At 37.7% G+C, this 18,615-nt stretch overlaps 1 protein-coding gene across 2 annotated transcripts in view; it reads left to right on the top strand.

Moving 5' to 3' along the window:
* trioa (trio Rho guanine nucleotide exchange factor a) overlaps window positions 1–18,615 on the top strand; it is a 104,918-nt gene that overhangs the window by 4,947 nt on the left and 81,356 nt on the right. For both annotated transcript variants that reach the window (XM_079381124.1, XM_079381123.1), the window contains exon 2: window positions 17,068–17,121. In XM_079381124.1, coding sequence (XP_079237250.1) covers window positions 17,068–17,121 — 54 coding nt within the window. The remainder of the gene's footprint in view (window positions 1–17,067; window positions 17,122–18,615) is intronic.

Here is an 18,615-nt window from a genome sequence, read left to right as displayed (position 1 = left end):
CTATAAATGTCCTTGGATATATCTGATTTTTTTGTTTGTTTATTTCTTTTTGAGTACTTACTCTTATTATTAAAATCATAGTTGTATGTTCGTTCTCGTTCTTGTATAACTTTTTTGAACTTTACATTGTGTGCTAAATTGTTCTTCTGTTGATTTTGATGGTGCCTTTGTCCTTGGCTAATAGGCCCCCTGGTAGTTTTTGGAGGCCTGGCAGTGGCTCCGTTTTTCTCTCTGTAGCGTTAGATGAATTTTTCTGACACACAGACGTCATGTGGTTAGCATTGAGGAGTTACATTTTCTGTCATTGACTGTTACCACCCCAGCTGGATCGTCCCTGCATTCAGCCCGTTCACCCCAGGCTCTTTCTCTCTTTCTCCTTTTCTCCTTCTATGTCTCTGTTGTGTCATGGCCTCTTGATTTATCCAGCTTCTCTATCTCTCCTTCTCCCTGTCATCCTTTTTTTTTCTTTTTTTCTTTCCTTCCCCCAGTTTCTGGTTCGGCTCTTCTCTCTGTCTCCATGTGTGGTAGGGAAAGGTCGTATTGACCTACATTTGCTGGGTTAGGAATGGTGCACTCGCTGCCCCCTCTGTTTCCTGGCACAGCACAAGAAGATCCTACTTATTCAACTGCAGAGAGAGACACGCCAAGACAGCTTCCGACAGTAAATCACAGAGGCCAATGCTGGATCATCCTGAGTGAAAATGAGGGACATATAGGCCTGTCACGATAACAAATTTTGCTGGACGATAAATTGTCCAAGAAATTATCGCGATAAACGATAATATTGTCGATCTGAGACCATTTTCATCTAGAATAATTATAATGGCATAATAATGCACATACACCTTTCAAAATTCAATAAACGTTTATTTCCAAAGACTATTTAACACTGAAAATGGAAAACATTTTAAATATCCACAATAACAATGAACAAAACAACCAAAAACAATAAAAGCAATGGACTCTCAGTCTCTGTTAACAAAAAATGCATTTGAATAAATACCAAAAACAATAAATAAAATGGATGTAAACAAAATTGCACTTCAAAAAATATTAAACAATAGGCGCAACATGCATTCCATAACAGGCAAAACTGCCTGTTAGGACCTTTGTAAACAAACAAACAAAAAAGCCTCAAGCCATATGCAAAAAACTGTAGCTTTTTTATTTCCCATCTGGGAAAACTGCAACGGATGATGATATTTTATTTTTTTATTTTTTTTTATTTACTGCAACGGATGATTGTGTTTTAGGTGCATGTGCATGTTTGTTGTGTTACCGGTTTTAGTCGATACTGTTTTAAAACAAATGCGACATACCGGCTCGCTCAGGTTAAGTGGTTCACCACGGTCATTCGGTTTGAATCCGAAGTGCTCCCACACTGCAGCTGTCGCGTTTGGCTTTGAAACCAATTCCATGTCACAACTTGCGTCTCGTCTTTTCGCTCTTCTCTGCAGTCGCCTCAAGCACTCCCGCCTTCCCACACAAAGTCCATGTGACTGACAAGCGCCGCCTCCCCACACAAAAGACAATGCAACTGACAAGAGGGTTCACTTCTCCTATGCTAAGGAAACGAGAGTTGTCATTCAGTCGCGGATAACAAACAAGTATGCAAATTAAATTATCGCAGCCGGAAAAATTATCGAGGTCATTTTTTGTTATCGTGCGATTAATCGATTTATCGACTATCGCGACAGGCCTAGGGACATAGTTAGCGGGAGAGGGCAGATGAGAATAAAAAGAGACAGAATAAGGCCTGAAATGAGGGTGAGAGGTGAAACATCTCTCATAGAGAAACTGTGTGTGCAGGAACATGTGTTATTGATGACATCAGTTATTGGCATTTATTCTGTTTGGTGGAAGCTGTCAGTATGATGAGAACCTGTATTGACGGCATATTTGGTCTTCAGCACAGATAATAGTAATTGCTCTTATTACAGGGGTTTTCAAACTTTTTGATGCCAAGGACCTGTAAATATGATTTGTCTTAAAATATAATGACGTTTAAATATACGACTATATATAAAAATTAATTTATACTGTGTGGAGAAAATATTAATCAGACTTTGTTATTATTATTATTATTAAAATTTTTAAAAGAAATAACATTGTCTGGAAAATATTTACTGTCAATTATTAATTGTGAATATATTAGTCGAATATGTTTTATGTTAACTTTGACAACTTTTTTTATGAGACTGCATCAGTAGTTAATTTATGTTCTAATTCTAGAGTTCACGTAATGAAGAAGCAAGTCAAATAAGCATATGCTCTGAAACTATAGCCAGAGGTAGCTGGTGATACATAGTGTGAGTCTTGATCACTCTGTTTTATTTTGCTTTTATGACCTGCTGATTGTATATTATGCCTCACCTGCTAATTTTATTGTTAATCTCTTCCACCTTCAGTACCACGACTGGGTGCCCTTGAGCAAGGCACCAAACCCCCAACTGCTCCCCGGGCGCAGCAGCATAAATGGCTGCCCACTACTCCAGGTGTGTGTTCACTGCTGTGTGTGTGCGCACTTTGGATGGGTTAAATGCAGAGCACAAATTCCGAGTATGGGTCACCATACTTGGCCACATGTCACGTCACTTTTTTTATTTGTTTTTTTACCATAAAAATGCACATCTGCGTCAACCTACTAGCCACACGAGCAATGCGGCTACACTGTAAAAAAAAAAAAAAGTTGAGCCATTTTAAGGCAACCAGCTTCAGCAGATTTTTGAGTTTTCATTTTTTTTACAGTGTAGGTTATATGAGGTGATATCAAGCTCTTGATTACAGCTCTTTGGCCATTGACAAAGCTATGACAGTATCATTCCCAGTAATCATCAGGAATCATTCACAAAAGGAAAGCATTGTTGTTTGAATACAATAGTGCAGAAGTCCAACTTCCCTTTTTGAAAACAACTGTGGCAAAGAAATGTTTGTGTATTAAAGGGTCCCTTAAAAGGCACACCTGAAATAAATTTTGGTTTAAAAAGCCCCCTGACACGTGGCCCAGTTCATTCATTACAATACGTAGGGGCATTGCCTGAACCATCAAAAGACATCAAATGTTTGGAGGGCGATGCCATCCATCCTCAAATAGATTTTCTCAGAACATGCATTCATATGCCCGCCTTGTTTTGCAAACTGCCTTAGCTCTTCCTCTTTTCATCCAGGGCTGCCTAAATGTTAATTGTCATAGGTTTGTTGTGAATTTTGGCATTTCTTCAAAACTTGGAGGACTTGAGAAGGCACATCTGCATCACTTTGTGTGCTGTGTAAGACTGACATGAGCTTTTGCTTTCATCACGTTGGCCTAGTTCCTCAGTCAGCCATCGGCTCCAGCACACTGCGGATTCAGTCCAGTGCCTGGGGTCAGTTGTTCTCTCATCCCATCTCTGCCCATGCTCTGTTTTCAGTTTACTCTATACAGCCTGCAGATTCCCTTGTTGCAGCTAGGTTGGCGTATCGTTTCACAGATCGATCTGAACCTCTCTCATTCTCTTCTTGTTGATGTTGTCCAAGCGTCCTTCCTCTGATATGATACTTAATTTGGGAAGTTTGTATACTTCATGCATCTCCTCACTGTTCACTGTTAGAGATGGGGGACAGGGAACATTGTGCTCTGTCTCTCTCAGCCTGTCATTAAGGTACATTCTCACCAAGGAGTTTTGAAATACCTGTAGAAAGCTTATCGTTAACATTCCCATTATTCTCAATGGCAATTGCTCAGCTATTGTATGAACTATAGACCTTTTTGAGGGATGTAAACAAGAACAATCAAGCACAATAGTTCATAGGCATTTCCCATTTTACATTTTTAATTTCCATAATTTCTGAGAATACAAAAAGGTCCACATTTTGATAAAAATGTTATGACATCCGTGTTGACGTTAGTTGTGACTGAATCGCCTCCTGTTAAAATTTGACGAGCAAGAAATATTTATGGTTCAATGACATCATTGAATTATCACTCATTTTAATATGTGCACATAATGTAAAATGTTAAATAAAATGTCAATATATTCTACATTAAATTGAAACAGAAAAAGTAGGAAAATCAACACTTTTATTCTGCCAAGGGGGTATTATTTTCAGCCGAAAAACATAAAATGTCTAAAATTGACCCAAAGTTTGGATAATTCATATTTTTTTTATATTATTTTCGAAAGAATCATTTTATGCTCACTAAGTAACACAGTAATAATATTGCAGAATATTAGTACAATTAAAAATAACCAGTTTATTTTAAAAATGTAATTTACTCATGTAAAGGCAAAGCTGAGTTTTCAGCAGCCATTACTCTAATCTTCAATAACCTTTTTGAAGACTATTTTAAAAATCTAAAGAACCTTTTTCGACCATAAAGAACCTTTTTGCATTTGAAAGTTTCCATAGATGTTCAAGGTTCTTCATAGAACCATTGATGCCAATAAAGAACCTTTATTTTTAAGAGTGTATACATGTTGAGAAGCTGTGAGTTATTTATAGATGAACTGTAGTAAAAAATAATGAAGTTAGACCTTTCTTCGTTCAGCTAAACATGGTACTAAATTGTAATCTAAAAAAGGGAAGGATTGTTGGGACTGACTACGTGTTGACCTGCATAATAATGCCAGTGAGTTTTCCTCTTCTTTCAGTGCTGTTCTCCTGGGGCTTGTTTTAAAACGATGCTATAATGAGCTCTAATATAACAGCAGACACTTGATCTCAGAGCTCAACTCTCATTTGGGAGGAGGTTTGTGAGTGCTTGATTGGAGGCATGAATGAATCATGTGGAAGGCCTTCATAAAATCCATAGACTTGAGTATGTGCTCATCATTTAAACATGAGGCGGGTTCCTGTCTTTGAGAGCATGAAGTCTAATTCCATTAAATGCATTGCGCTTTACTATGTTCAGTTGCACTCATGTTTAAAGTAGGGAAGTGCAAAGCTACGTAATGTCATAAATGACTTGTCACTGGGATGTTTCAATGATTAATAGGCCCACTGGCTGGTATAAATATGTGCATTTTTGATTTCTGGGTTGTTCATGACACCTTTAGAGTATTTGTGTTATCATAGGTACTGATCTGATTCTGATCTGGGTTTTTGTGAGGTCTTCTGAACCAATCTTTATAGGGGTTTGTTTTTCGGATGTCATGAAGCATCACCTTCTTCATCGCTGTTAAGGTCAAGGAGTAGTACGACAGGAGGATGAAGAATAGTGAGAGAGAAGGGAAGAAATGGAGACTGTCAAAATAGATCTGGGAATGAGAGCAGGGGGATGGGGAGATCTCTCTCTCTCTCTATCTCTTTCTTGCTCTCTCCGTCTGTGTCCTGGTTTTGTTTGATTGATTCCTATGTGTTTTTGGTCTTTAAACAGTTCGGCCTTTGCCGCTTATTTGTTGTCTTTTTATTTATTTTTTTCTCACACAAGCGTACTTCACCACATCAGCTCATACTTGTCTAACATGGATGTGGCTCAGAATAATGCTTCTGTGTTCTTTAGCTGCTTTGCAGAGGCCTACAGGAGTTGTGCAGCTTTTGAGCTATGTCTCTGATCGCAGGAGTAACTTGTCAAGATTCATTGTATTTTTCCACAAACTGTTTCTTTCATATCATTCATACCTCTGGATTTGATCTTATTCTACCTATTTCGTATTTATACAGCAGTAATCAAATACGGTAATAAAATATGAACTGACGTTTAAGAGACACCGTTCATAATTATTTTAAGAAATTAAGAAACTTTTTACTTGAGGAATTCATTTGAGAATTAATTTTACTTATAATTTGCTAAATTGTTTACATTTTTAAAATATTAAAGGGTTCATATGTGATGCGATGTCTTTTTTTCCTTTTCTTTAGTGTGTTATGTAGCTGTTTGTGCGTGTATAAGATCTGCAGAGTTATAAAGCTCAAAGTCTCACACAAAAGGATTTATTTTATATAAAAGAGAAGGCTGATCCAGACCGGGCTAAACGCCTCATTCAAACATGCCCCCACATATCGAAGTCACGATGTGGAAATATTTGTGTAATGCCGCCCAAATGTTCACGCAAAGAAAGAAGCCGTGGTTTTAGTAACCGCAGTAGTGTTGATGCAGCCATGACAGGGAGACACCGTGCGTTTCTACGCGAAAGCAAAAGCACTTTATTTGGCCTTCCGAAAGTAGAGGCAATTAGGAATCATTGGTTAAGGTTTCTTTACAACAGAAAAGCACAACCCAAATGTTCGAATTTGTGCAATGCATTTTATGGACGACAGTTTCGTGAACCTAGGAGAGTACAAGGGTGGCTGTGCACGAAGGCTATTTCTAAAAAAACAAAAAAAACAAATCCTACTGCTATGACAATCTGGTGCTTCTGAATCAGCCACTGTAAGTATGTTTTGTTATTAGTTTAAGTATTTACTATTGACTGTTCAAATGCAGAGTTTTGCGCAGTGTAGAGTAACGCATTGTGTGTGTGTGAGAGAGGGTCACATCACAGTGGAGTCAGCTGTCTTAACCGCGCTTTTGTACTGCAAATACATATGAGCATCATCACTGTGTCTGTCACGTGACTCTGTTCCCCTTTCGGGCTTGAACTGATGGTAAAACTAAGGATATTATTAACTGTCTTTATATTTACTTTGAAAGCTGAAGCTCGCGATTATGATAAGGGGCGTTACATTTCCACGCGCTTGTGGTTTTCGGCCAATCACAATGCACTGGGTCAGCTGGCCAATCAGAGCAGACTGCGCTTGTCGGGAGGAGGGGCTTTGTAGAAAACAATGCGTTTGAGAGAGGCGGGGCATAAAGGAATTGCAACAATGTACAGTATTTGAAAAATAATGTGTTTTTGAGCATTAAAGCATGTCAACATATTCTGTTACACCAAATACACAAAATAATGATCTTTAAAATAGCATGAAATGACCCATTTTAATATTTGAAATTAAAAATACAAGCTTTATTATATATATATCCATATATATATATATATATATATATATATATATATATATATATATATATATATATATATATATATATATATATATATATATATATATATATATATATATATATATATATGGATATATGGATATCGAATAGGTTGTGTGATTTATATTTGCTGGTGATACACAGCCCTAATTATTATATTATATTATGGATGCATCGATCCGATACTTATCGGTATCGGCTCTGATACTGGCATTTTCTGCCAGATAGAGTATCGGCCGATATTGTATTATTGACATATGACATATATATTTAACTGTGTTATTGTTAAGCCCCACAAAAGCACAAAAACATTGTAAAGTAAGTCAAAGTGTTCTGAAGCCGTTCTATAGTTGAATGCGAGGTACAGATGAATATTTAAGTCGTTACATTCAAGTTCATGAAAACTCTTCTCTTCGTTGCGGCTGTCTGTCAACCTTCATTCAGCATTCAAACTGCGTGTCATGTTTGGTTAGGACAGTCAAAACGATGAAACTATCTCCAAGAGCGCACAGTAACTGAAATTTAAAACTGTTAAAAGAAAAAGACTCAAACTATCGCACAGATTTAATATACTGCGCATCAATATCTCTTTCCTTTGTGCTTTGAACTTCTCTATGTGGAGCGCTACACGCTGTGACTTCGTGTTGCATCAAGCGCATCATTCTGCACACGGGATGTGCATAAGCACTTTGTGCCGCTCTTTATTGGAGCTATGATAGGACAGAACAAGAGGCTATTAATAATCTAATGTATAGCACAGTAAAGGAGGCAGCAACATTTGATAGATAGGACACCTATCTATCATATGTTGCTGCCTTCATTACTGTACTATACATTTAAAATAAATGTCTTTTAATTTTATAGTTTATATTTATATATACGTATATTTACTTGTTTTCATTAATGTGTTTTACAACAATACAAAGAGCAATGTGTAACATTTTACCAGATTTAGTCCTACACTTATTCACTTTTATTTGTTCCCCACTAAATATTTCACAAAATGTTCAGATTTAGTGCTGCACGATTAATCGGATGCGATTTTCATGCACATCTCATCAGTAAAGCCGGTTCTGTGATTAGTAAATCTCCATCACCTACTTTCAGATGGAGCAGCATTTACTACACAGAGCTGTAGTTCTCTGACAAGCTACGCAAATAAATCGCAGACAATTTAATCAAACGATTATGAAATCGAAGAAATCGTTCGCAGTGTTTCCCACAGGATTTTGTGACACTTGTGGCGGCAGGTGATGTTTTATATTAATTTGCATATTTATGACGTCATTGCGTTAAGTTTGCATTCAGACAATTTCACATGCTTAGGACTTCTGCCGCAGCTTTGTTATTTGTTCGTTACAGAGACCTGATTAGGCCTGGATGAGCCAGATAGCAAGCATGTGGCAATGAGAGGCCCCTTTTCCTCAAACACATGATTCACGTATGAGTCCGATCGATGACTATCCGCCTGCTGCTCTACAAAAGGAGGGTCCGATCACAATGACTGGGCTTGTGTCGTAAGAGAGTGGCAGGGCTGTAGACATGGGAGCTTGAATCACAGCAGCCCTCTGCTTTTGTTCTTGTTTGGCTTTGAGTGGAGGGGCTTTTGGGTGTGACTAAAGTTGTAGACATGTAACAAACACAATCTGACCTTGTGTGTATCTTTGTATTGTGAGCCTCTTTACGTCACTAGCTCATTTCCTGTCTGGTCACACCAAAAGGAAAGAAGTGACCTCACAACAACCCTGTTGTGTGTATTGTTTTGCCGCTGGCGTATGTTTTGCGGTTGTGTGAAATCCAAGTCTTAAAATCACTCTCAGCAATATGCAATGGCTCTTTTGTCTTCTGTGAGCTACTGAATAGTTTGTGGTAAACGGCTCTTTGCTGGGGATTTGGGAATGAAAGTGGAAAAATGATTTCTCTCCTCAGGAGTGGATTTGAACCAGGCCTTTTCCACCGTCCGCTTAGCTTGTTTCTCCTTATTTGGACTGGAATAGTGTGCTTGATCTTGTAATCTGTTGCCTTCAACGGTTTGCTTTTGAGCACTGGGCTGTGCATGTTTGTGTGATTTTTGGCAAGTTTTTGTGTTTTAGAATAAATAATTTAGAGTGGATTAATGAAACGAACGATTCATCTTTACCACCTCATAAGTCACCCATTCATCTAGTCCGCTTTACGTTAAATGAATGGGGCGTAAACAGACTTGACTGAAACATTTTTGAGAAGCGTTTTTGATTTACTAGAGGCTATGTTGTGTGGTCTGTGTACATGTGTTAGCACGGTGCACGTTAAATGTCCCAGTTGTGAGTAACCGTGTCAGGCATGCGCTTGGCATTGCAAGTATGTCCCACGTGTTTATATTTGGTCTCCAGTCTCTATTCAACCTCACTTTGATATTCCACCCTACAGAAAGAAAACATAGCAGATGGAGTTATTTCTACCATCTTTTGCTAAAAAAAGTACCTACCTTGTTTTATGTAGAAGTCTTTTTTGCACTCTCACTAAAGACTGAAGTAATGGCTGCTGAAAATTTTGCTTTGTCATCACAGGAATAAATTACATTTTAAAATATTCAAATATAAAATTATTTCAACCGGAATTCTGGAAATGTTGGGATGTTTTTTTAAATTTGAATAAAATAAAAATTAAAAGAATTTCAAATCACATGAGCCAATATTTTATTCACAATAGAACATAGAGAACATAAATGTTTAAACTGAGAAATTTTACAATTTTATGCACAAAATGAGCTGATTTAAGCTCATGATGCCTGCTACAGGTTGGAATTATGTTGGAATTTGGTCTCATTCAAAATTATTTGATCCCCTGCTGATTTTGTACGTTTGCCCACTGACAAAGAAATGATCAGTCTATAATTTTAATGGTAGGTTATTTGAACAGTGAGAAGACAGAATAACAACAACAACAAAAAATCCAGAAAAACGCATTTAAAAAAAGTTATTTATTGATTGATTTGCATTTTAATGAGTGAAATAAGTATTTGACCCCTTCAAAAACCATGACTTAGTACTTGGTGGCAAAACCCTTGTTGGCAATCACAGAGGTCAGACGTTTCTTGTAGTTGGCCACCAGGTTTGCCCACATCTCAGGAGGGATTTTGTCCCAGACCTCTTTGCAGATCCTCTCCAAGTCATTAAGGTTTCGAGACTGACGTTTGGCAACTCGAACCTTCAGCTCCCTCCACAGATTTTCTATGGGATTAAGGTCTGGAGACTGGCTAGGCCACTCCAGGACCTTAATGTGCTTCTTCTTGAGCTACTCCTTTGTTGCCTTGGCCGTGTGTTTTGGGTCATTATCATGCTGGAATACCCATCCACGTCCCATTTTAAATGCCCTGGTTGGCTTCAATGCCCTTGCGGTACAAGGCCCCGTCCATCATCCCTTTGATGCGGTGCAGTGAAACACCAGAAAAACACCCCCAAAGCATAATGTTTCCACCTCCATGTTTGACGGTGGGGATGGTGTTCTTGGGATCATAGGCAGCATTCCTCCTCCTACAAACACGGCGAGTTGAGTTGATGCCAAAGAGCTGGATTTTGGTCTCATCTGACCACAACACTTTCACCCAGTTCTCCTCTGAATCATTGGTCAAATTCAGACGGGCATGTACATGTGCTTTCTTGAGCAGGGGGACGTTGCGGGCGCTGCAGGGTTTCAGTCCTTCACGGCGTAGTGTCAACAATTGTTTTCTTGGTGACTGTGGTCCCAGCTGCCTTGAGATCATTGACAAGATCCTCCTGTGTAGTTCTGGGCTGATTCCTCACCGTTCTCATGATCATTGAAACTCCACGAGGTGAGATCTTGCATGGAGCCCCAGACTGATGGAGACTGACAGTTATTTAGTGTTTCTTCCATTTGCGAATAATCGCACCAACAGTTGTCACCTTCTCACTAGGGGTGGGAGAAAAAATCGATTCACCTAACTATAGCGATTCTTTTTAAAACTATTTATAAATTGATTGGTTTACCTCAGAATACATTTTTATTTCATTATTTTTCCTAAGAGGTGGTGGGGAGAAGTTAGCGCTTTGTAATTCCCGCTTCCTGCTTTGTAATTAGCGCTTTGTAATTTTAGGTGTGTTCGACTTAGCAGCACCACGCAGACGATCAGTGTATGACATCAAAGTACCGTGAGAGCGATTCGAAAGCATGCGGAGCCGTCATTATATATAGATCAGTGGGAGCCGTCTGTTCTCTGGAGCTCTCGCGGTGCTTTGATACAACGATCATTCTGCGTGCGCAGTGCCACTGCATCAGATGATGTCATATACATTTAAAGCCGGCGTGAGAAAGCAAAACAATGACGGAGGCAGAGGATCAAACCTCTTCCAGAGTTTTCTCTGCACCTTCACGTTTTGAATCCCAACTGCCGGGAAAACATGACTAAAACAGTATGCAATGTAACATAGCACTTTATTTTATTTCAGAAAGTATTTTTTCTGGGTTTCAGGGTTTTGGTACTTTAAAGTTTCATGGTTCAAGGTACTTTAAATATACACTGTGCATGTGTATGCTCCTGAAATAAAAGTTTAGAAAGATGTGATGCATTGTTTTTGTTAATGACTCATATGCAGTCTCTTTTAAGGGTATAATCAAATATTTGTCTAGTCTTTAATAAGCAAACAAAATTACAATATATTGTAATATCGAATCGCAATAGTGACTGCTAATACAGTCTGTAGCCTATATTAAGTGTATCATTCAACTTTTTCCCATGATCTAGAGTTAAAAACAAAAATGGCAATACTTGTAGAATCAAAATTCCTACAAAAAACGCAATACATATCGTATCGGCACCCGAGTATCGTGATAGTATCGAATCGGGAGGTAGGTGTATCGTCCCATCCCTACTTCTTACCAAGCTGCTTGGCGATGGTCTTGTAGCCCATTCCAGCCTTGTGTAGGTCTACAATCTTGTCCCTGACATCCTTGGACAGCTCTTTGGTCTTGGCCATGGCCCCCCCCATTATAACTATATAACTTGCTATTGTCTTTTTGTCTATAAACTCACAACATAGTTTCTTTTTCCGTGGGGCTGTATATACAGCAGTGGTATATATACAAACACTGGTTTACTATTACCAGTGTAATGGTATTCTTTCAGATGCAAATAATACCATGCTTTTATATCAAATTATCATCACCATGAGCTTCATACCATGACTATGCACGACATGTGTATAATATGTGTGTGGCCTTTATAACACTTTTATCACCTCATTGTCTCACAGCACCACTCTCTATGACATTAGAGAGATGCAGATGGGATGTTGTGGCAGTGAGTTTCTGATAGAAAGAGGATCTGAGAGGAAGAGAGAGGGGGTGTACAGCTCCTCAGATCCTGTGTCTGATTAGAGGGACCCTTTTCTGTCTGCAAGTCTTTTGCTTTTCCCTCCCCCACCTGCCAGCCAGCCCAGCACACCACACCTACAGCACAGACCAACACACAAAGACTCTTCCAGGAAGAGCATGGTTAACATACCTGTTGAGAAATGTAGTGGGAAGTCATATGTCCTCTGTCTAACAGCCAGCGTTAAATTATGGTATGTTGTTCTTGTCACGTGGCATGGCCTGACTGCAGTCATGTGATTGAGTTCCCCTCTATGAGTGTGGTGTTGAATTTGAACCACAAAAAAAATAATTTTTCAGATTTCTAACAGCAGTATCAAATATTAAAATGATCCAGGCAGGTATTGAATAATCCAATGATTTGAATTTTAAATAATTCAAAATATAAAAAAAAAAAAGGAAAATCTGATTGGCTGCATGTAAACTAAAAATAAACCAATGTTTTGACAGTGTTATCATTCATTAAAGGGGTCATCAGATGCCCAGTTTCCATAAGTTGATATGATTCTTTAGAGTCTTAATGAAAAGTCTATAACAGTGTTTCTCAACTGGTCGGTCCGTTCTGAGTGGGTCGTGGAGTGTACGGCCAAAGAAACGGCATCAACGACAAAAAACATAATTCTAATGCTTCGTTTCCACTGAGCGGTGCTGTATAGTTCAGTACAGTACGATTCGGTACGGGTAACCCTGATCAGGCTTGCGTTTCCACTGCCAGCAGTACCCTTTACTTGATAGGCAGGGTGTATGCCGGAAAGTAGCGATCGACAATAAAGTGCGACAATAAGCACAACTCTGCCTCTTTTATGTCAGTTTTTATGAACAATAATAGCCATTATTAAAGTATAAGTACAAAGAATCAGAGGCTTATATAAGAGGAAATAAAGACAAAAGCAAACAATTCACAGTCAAGCGTTTGCTACAAAGTCAGCGCTGCAAGTTACTACGGTAAAGTTCAAAATAATTATAAAGTTAAACTTTGTGTTCAGTCAAACCGATATGACCAGGAAAAAATAATAGATTCATGAGACCACGAATGCCTGTTAAATATATACAAAACGAATTGATTCTCGTTTAATCTCTACAGAGAAATGTCGGGAGGACTAGCCGAGCGCAAGGCTGCTCGAGGCGGATACATGAGCACTGAGCGCCCGCTGATCCCCTGGAGCTTCGAAATCGGAATAGCTAATTTTCAAATAGGCGCTAGATCTTTATAAATAAACCGCAGATTTGAGGTTTAAACAACTACATTCTCGCCTGAAAAACTCTTAAAACTACATTTCATGACAGAATAACAGTAATATTTAGAAAATTACGTGGGTTTTTGGGCAATGACGTTTCACAAGTCCACAAGAACACATTGAGAAACGGTTATTATCTGTGTGAAAATATAAAAGTATAAATTACACTGTTATATTTTTTTTTTTGTGTGTGTTTGCGCACTCTGATGTAATAAGCAGAACACAGCAGAGCGAAACGAGTGAAGGACCTTTATCCCCTTGTATCACGCAAAAGTGACTATTCTGGTAAACCAATCAACTTCTGCAATGAGTTTAGCTCCACCCTTTTGGTACCCTTTGCTGTGCTAGGTACCCCAATGAAAGGGTACCAAAAAAGTGGTACGATATGGTTCGCTATTTTGGTACCATTCACAACTTCTGACAACGGAAACGGACATAATTGCGTACCGTACCGAACTGTACTGCTCAGTGGAAACGAATCATAAATGTTTTTCTGATGCGAGACTTTTATTTTAAAAGATGTGAATGAAATCTGTTGACACTTCTGTCAGATGCAGTTTAAGTAAAGAGTGCCTGAGAAAAACGTGCGGTCTCGATTCAGTATCTGCGGTCAGATGATGTTGACAGGTTTAATGTCAGTGTCATTATTCTAATGTTATTTTTGTAATTTATGAAATGAAAAGTCTCTCACCTCAGAAAAGCGTACTATCCTGTCCTGCCAGATGTTATACTGTGTTCGTAGCGTGCACACTTCTATAGCATGCGCGAATGTGGCACCGCGCTGTATATCACTTCATAGCACAGAATCTACAAGCCTGAAATTAAAAGTACAGTTTGGATAAATCACATAACTGGTACTGCGTGTGTTAGCTGGGAAGGATTTGCGTGAAGGTATGATATTCATTCTATTCAGGAGCAGTTTCCACGTTTCATGTTTATTCACCATGGTTACTGTTGTTTCCATAACCCAAAAATACCATGTTATTTCCACGTGTCATTTTGTATATGTTTGACTGTGGTGGCTCATACCAACTTAATTGTATTAACAAAAACTAGTTTGGGACTGCTATTAGCCTTACCTTATAGGCTGTTTATTCAGTATTATCGGCTTTACTTAATTTTTGTGAAATAAAGTTGCTTTGTTTTTGTTTAACAAATTATATATAGTGGGTTGCAGCTTGATGACCATGGGGAAAACGTGGGTCCGAAGGCCAAACCAGTTGAGAACCACTGGTCTATAACATGCTTTTGTTAAAATTTCTCAATGGTAGTGTAAAAAACACCTCCTTTACCCTGTCAAAATTAGCTCTGTTTTCATCAAGCCGTTTTTTAGTCCATGTTGCAAAATGCTAATGAGCTCTGCTCTTCCGTGGGGTGACGATCAGTACTGTTTATGGCGATGGACGGTAGCATCGTATATCGGCCCAACCCTATATGGCAAATCCATGGGGGGAGGGCTGACCATTCGGAACTACGGGAGCCCAGAGGGGAGCGTTGGCGAATGTTAGAGAGAACCAATTTCTGTACAGAACTACGTCATTCTGACAGGAATCTCAGAACAGCCTGATTTGAGAAAGGGGATTTTAAAATGGGGTTTAAAAAAAAAAAAAAAAAACACTGTGGATTTTTATCATTATAGGATGGATGTGCACACACACTTCCAACACACATTTATGTTCAAACAACTTGAAAAGTAAATTTTGCATCCAATGACCCCTTTAAATAAAATTAAACTTTTTTCCATAATTGATCTTTTTTTTTTGAAAAACCTAAATGAAAATTAGAAATGTTTGAAATGAAAACTGAAAATCAAAAAGCTAATTCTAAATAAATAAATAAATGTTATATTATATAAAGACTACTAAAATAGTATTTTAGTAAAGTTTGACATCCTATTTTTAAACGCATTCATTATTTCATGATAAATGTGGTCGTTCAAAAGCAGCTGCTTGTTTGTCAGGTGGCCATTTGCAATGCTTATTCCAAAATCTATCCATAATGATGATCTAGATAATCAAAATAGAGTTTAGTTATCATTTGTAGCAGTGGTAGTTAAGCTAGCAGGCAAATCAGCTAGTGGTATGGAAAGCCAGTTGGCTAATCGGTTAGCTTGTGAACTAAATACAAAAGCATTTAATTTTACAGGTATAGCTTTTGTTTGAAGAATAAGAAATGGATATTCATTCAGTATTTTTTCTAAAAGCATCTTAATTATCATATTGTGAATGATTTATCAATGATAAATTCATTTATTTATTTACATTTCTGAGTTGGTAATGTTCATTAAAATGCCATTGATCTTCTGAAAAGGATAGGCTTTTTTCTTGTGACATATGCAAGCTCTATGGCTTCACTTTTAAGCTGTGAATGCAGTAAACGGCTGGTCTTGATAAGAAAACTGGCATTAAGAAGTACAAAGTGCAACCTTTGCTTTTGAATCCTTTTTGCACACGCTCCTCTTTCATCCTGCCCTCACATGTTCCATATTTTGCCCGTAAACATGTGACTACATGCAACATGTGCCAGTAGCACTGCTTTTTGCATCCTTACAAAACAGAAGCTCCCATAATTCCCCTCTGTCAGGCAGTTTATGGGGTCAGAACCTCTGCTGGATTAGTCCAGTGACTGGTGCCCAGACTCAGAGCTTAACCACCATGCCAACATCAGCACGTTTTAGGGTCACTGGAGCATGTCAGCATGAAGCAAAGACAGTTTTCATGTTTCCAGAGCTTGGGTGTGGTGTTAATCAGAATCAGAATGAGCTTTATTGGCCAAGTATGTTTACACATACTATTTAGTGACAGAAGTTACAGTGTTAATTTGCCAGTAAAGGAGAACTGAAGCACATGGAGTTAAAACTGATGTTAGTCGAATGTTCTTCTTATCTATTATCTGTTTAGAGAGAATTAAAAAAATCATCCCCAGGCACCACTAGCACTAAAGATCTTAAAAGGCTTTAGTCAGCATTGAAATTCTATTTAATTTAACTGTGTTATTTAATAAATTACACAAGCAACTGACTTGATCATAAAACCTCAAGTAAGAGTTTATCTTGCTAAGCTAATGATAACAATGATGCACAACACGCTATATATTTTCAGTTGTATTGCAGTATTTCATTCGTATTTTTCAATAATTAATGAAATTAGTTCAGAATCTATATATGCAAAAGGATACAAATTAGAAGATGAAAAAATTGCTGCCTTAGAATTTGTCTAAAATGTTGCTTTTTAGAAGGCAGTAGTATTTAATATTTTATGTTGTTATTTTAATTTATTTAAAAACATAATATTGAAACTTATGAGAATCTACGAATCTGCTGGCAGACTGATGAATTTTTACTTCAATTTTTTTTTTTTTTTTTTTTATTAATAAAAATGTTCTTAAAATAATACACACACACTAAAAATCATAACTATCAACTATAACGAAGCTGTTATTTTACAGACTATCTTTAATTGGTTTAACACATCTTTTTTGTTGTTTTTAACTTCATAGATTGTTCACTTTCAAAATGTGAGCCCAAAGCCGAAGTCTCCAATCAAAAAACAGGTAAAGAACTTCAGAACTGTTGATGGTTTATGTTCATGCTGTGTTCTTGAGTCTGATTGGCCAAAACCTCCAGTTTCATCACAACCTAAAAAAAACGTCTAATTTTGCTATTTACTTTCACCTGTGTTTTTCTGCTTGGCAGGTTTTGGCTTTGTTTGTTTTGTCTGTACATTATCATGAAAGGAAAGACGTGTTTGAGGGTTCTTGTCTCGGTTTGATGTTTTGACTGGATGTCTCTTTCTGCAAAAGAAGCACAGCAAATATCATGCCTGCTGGATAAACATCAAACAACAGAAAGTGTGTGACGTTGTGTATACACAGACAACCAATGAGTTGTTTTATCTGCGACTTGAACCCTGTTTCTGATCAACCATTCGTCCATTAGTATAAACTTCTTTTTTTCTTTGTCCATAGTGTGGACATGGCTCGCTGGCCATGATCAGGAGCATATGTTGTGTATGATACACATTCTTTACATCTCTGACATGACTTTGAGTCAGGAAACCGCTGCTCCCAGAGCCACAGAAATGTTGACAGTTCACACTTGCGGGGTTAAAATGAACCACATGTGCGCAATAGGGAGGAATCTGCCAGTGTTTTCAGAGCGAGACATCCAGCAGTTCTGTTACGAACACTTTTATGGCCTGTGCTTGCTGTAAGGAAGGTTTTACTACCCTAAAGTATGCTTCTCCAAATAACCAGTCCATACTATTATAAAAGTAATAGTATCCAGCATTGGGGAAGTGAAACTGTAGCTTACCAAGCTGCTTCTATTTTGAAGAAGCTTAGATGGCCAAGCTACTCATTTGATAAAGTAGTTAATTATCTTTTTAAATATATGATGATCTGATGAAATAATGTATTAATAATGGCACAATGAGGGTCTTGGTTAGAATGACAGCATTTTCTAGTAGTACGCATTTTGAGTTCGACAACAGCATAAATGTTATTTTACACTTAATAAAACTAGAAACACACTCTTTGTGTGATTTAACATCAGTTTAACTCAATATTTCTCGATAACAAGGGCTCAAATAAATGGTGAATTGTTTTTGAACTGTTTCTTTTATATTGACGTAAATTGATTTGAAAGATAGAGGGCCATTTAGGAGAGCATGAGAGCTAATTTCACTGATCTGTAACTGCATGCACATTATAATGTGACATAAATCAGTGGTTTTGTCTGGCTATACCACTGTTTGTTTGGTAAAAGTAGCTTGTTATTAGAAAAGCTGCATTTATTTTGAAGAGCTGAGGTGGGCTATATTCATGAAAAATGTCAGGAAAATATGAATAACCTGTTGCTATAAAGAAACCAATCATTGATGACATTATTTTTTAGATATCATGAGATGACATCTTGGTAGTGCTGTAACAACAAAGCCGAGAGTCTGATGTGAATTTGCTCTGTATAGTGTAACGTGATGCATAATTCACCCACCATCTGTTGCATTATTTCTGAGCAACTTTTTTTTTTTTTGCATTCATAATAAA

Source organism: Barbus barbus (assembly GCF_936440315.1).
Source record: "Barbus barbus genome assembly, chromosome: 27".
NCBI lineage: Eukaryota > Metazoa > Chordata > Actinopteri > Cypriniformes > Cyprinidae > Barbus > Barbus barbus.
The sequence above is the reverse complement of the archived record's forward strand: the minus strand, read 5'-3'. Positions and strand labels throughout refer to the sequence as shown.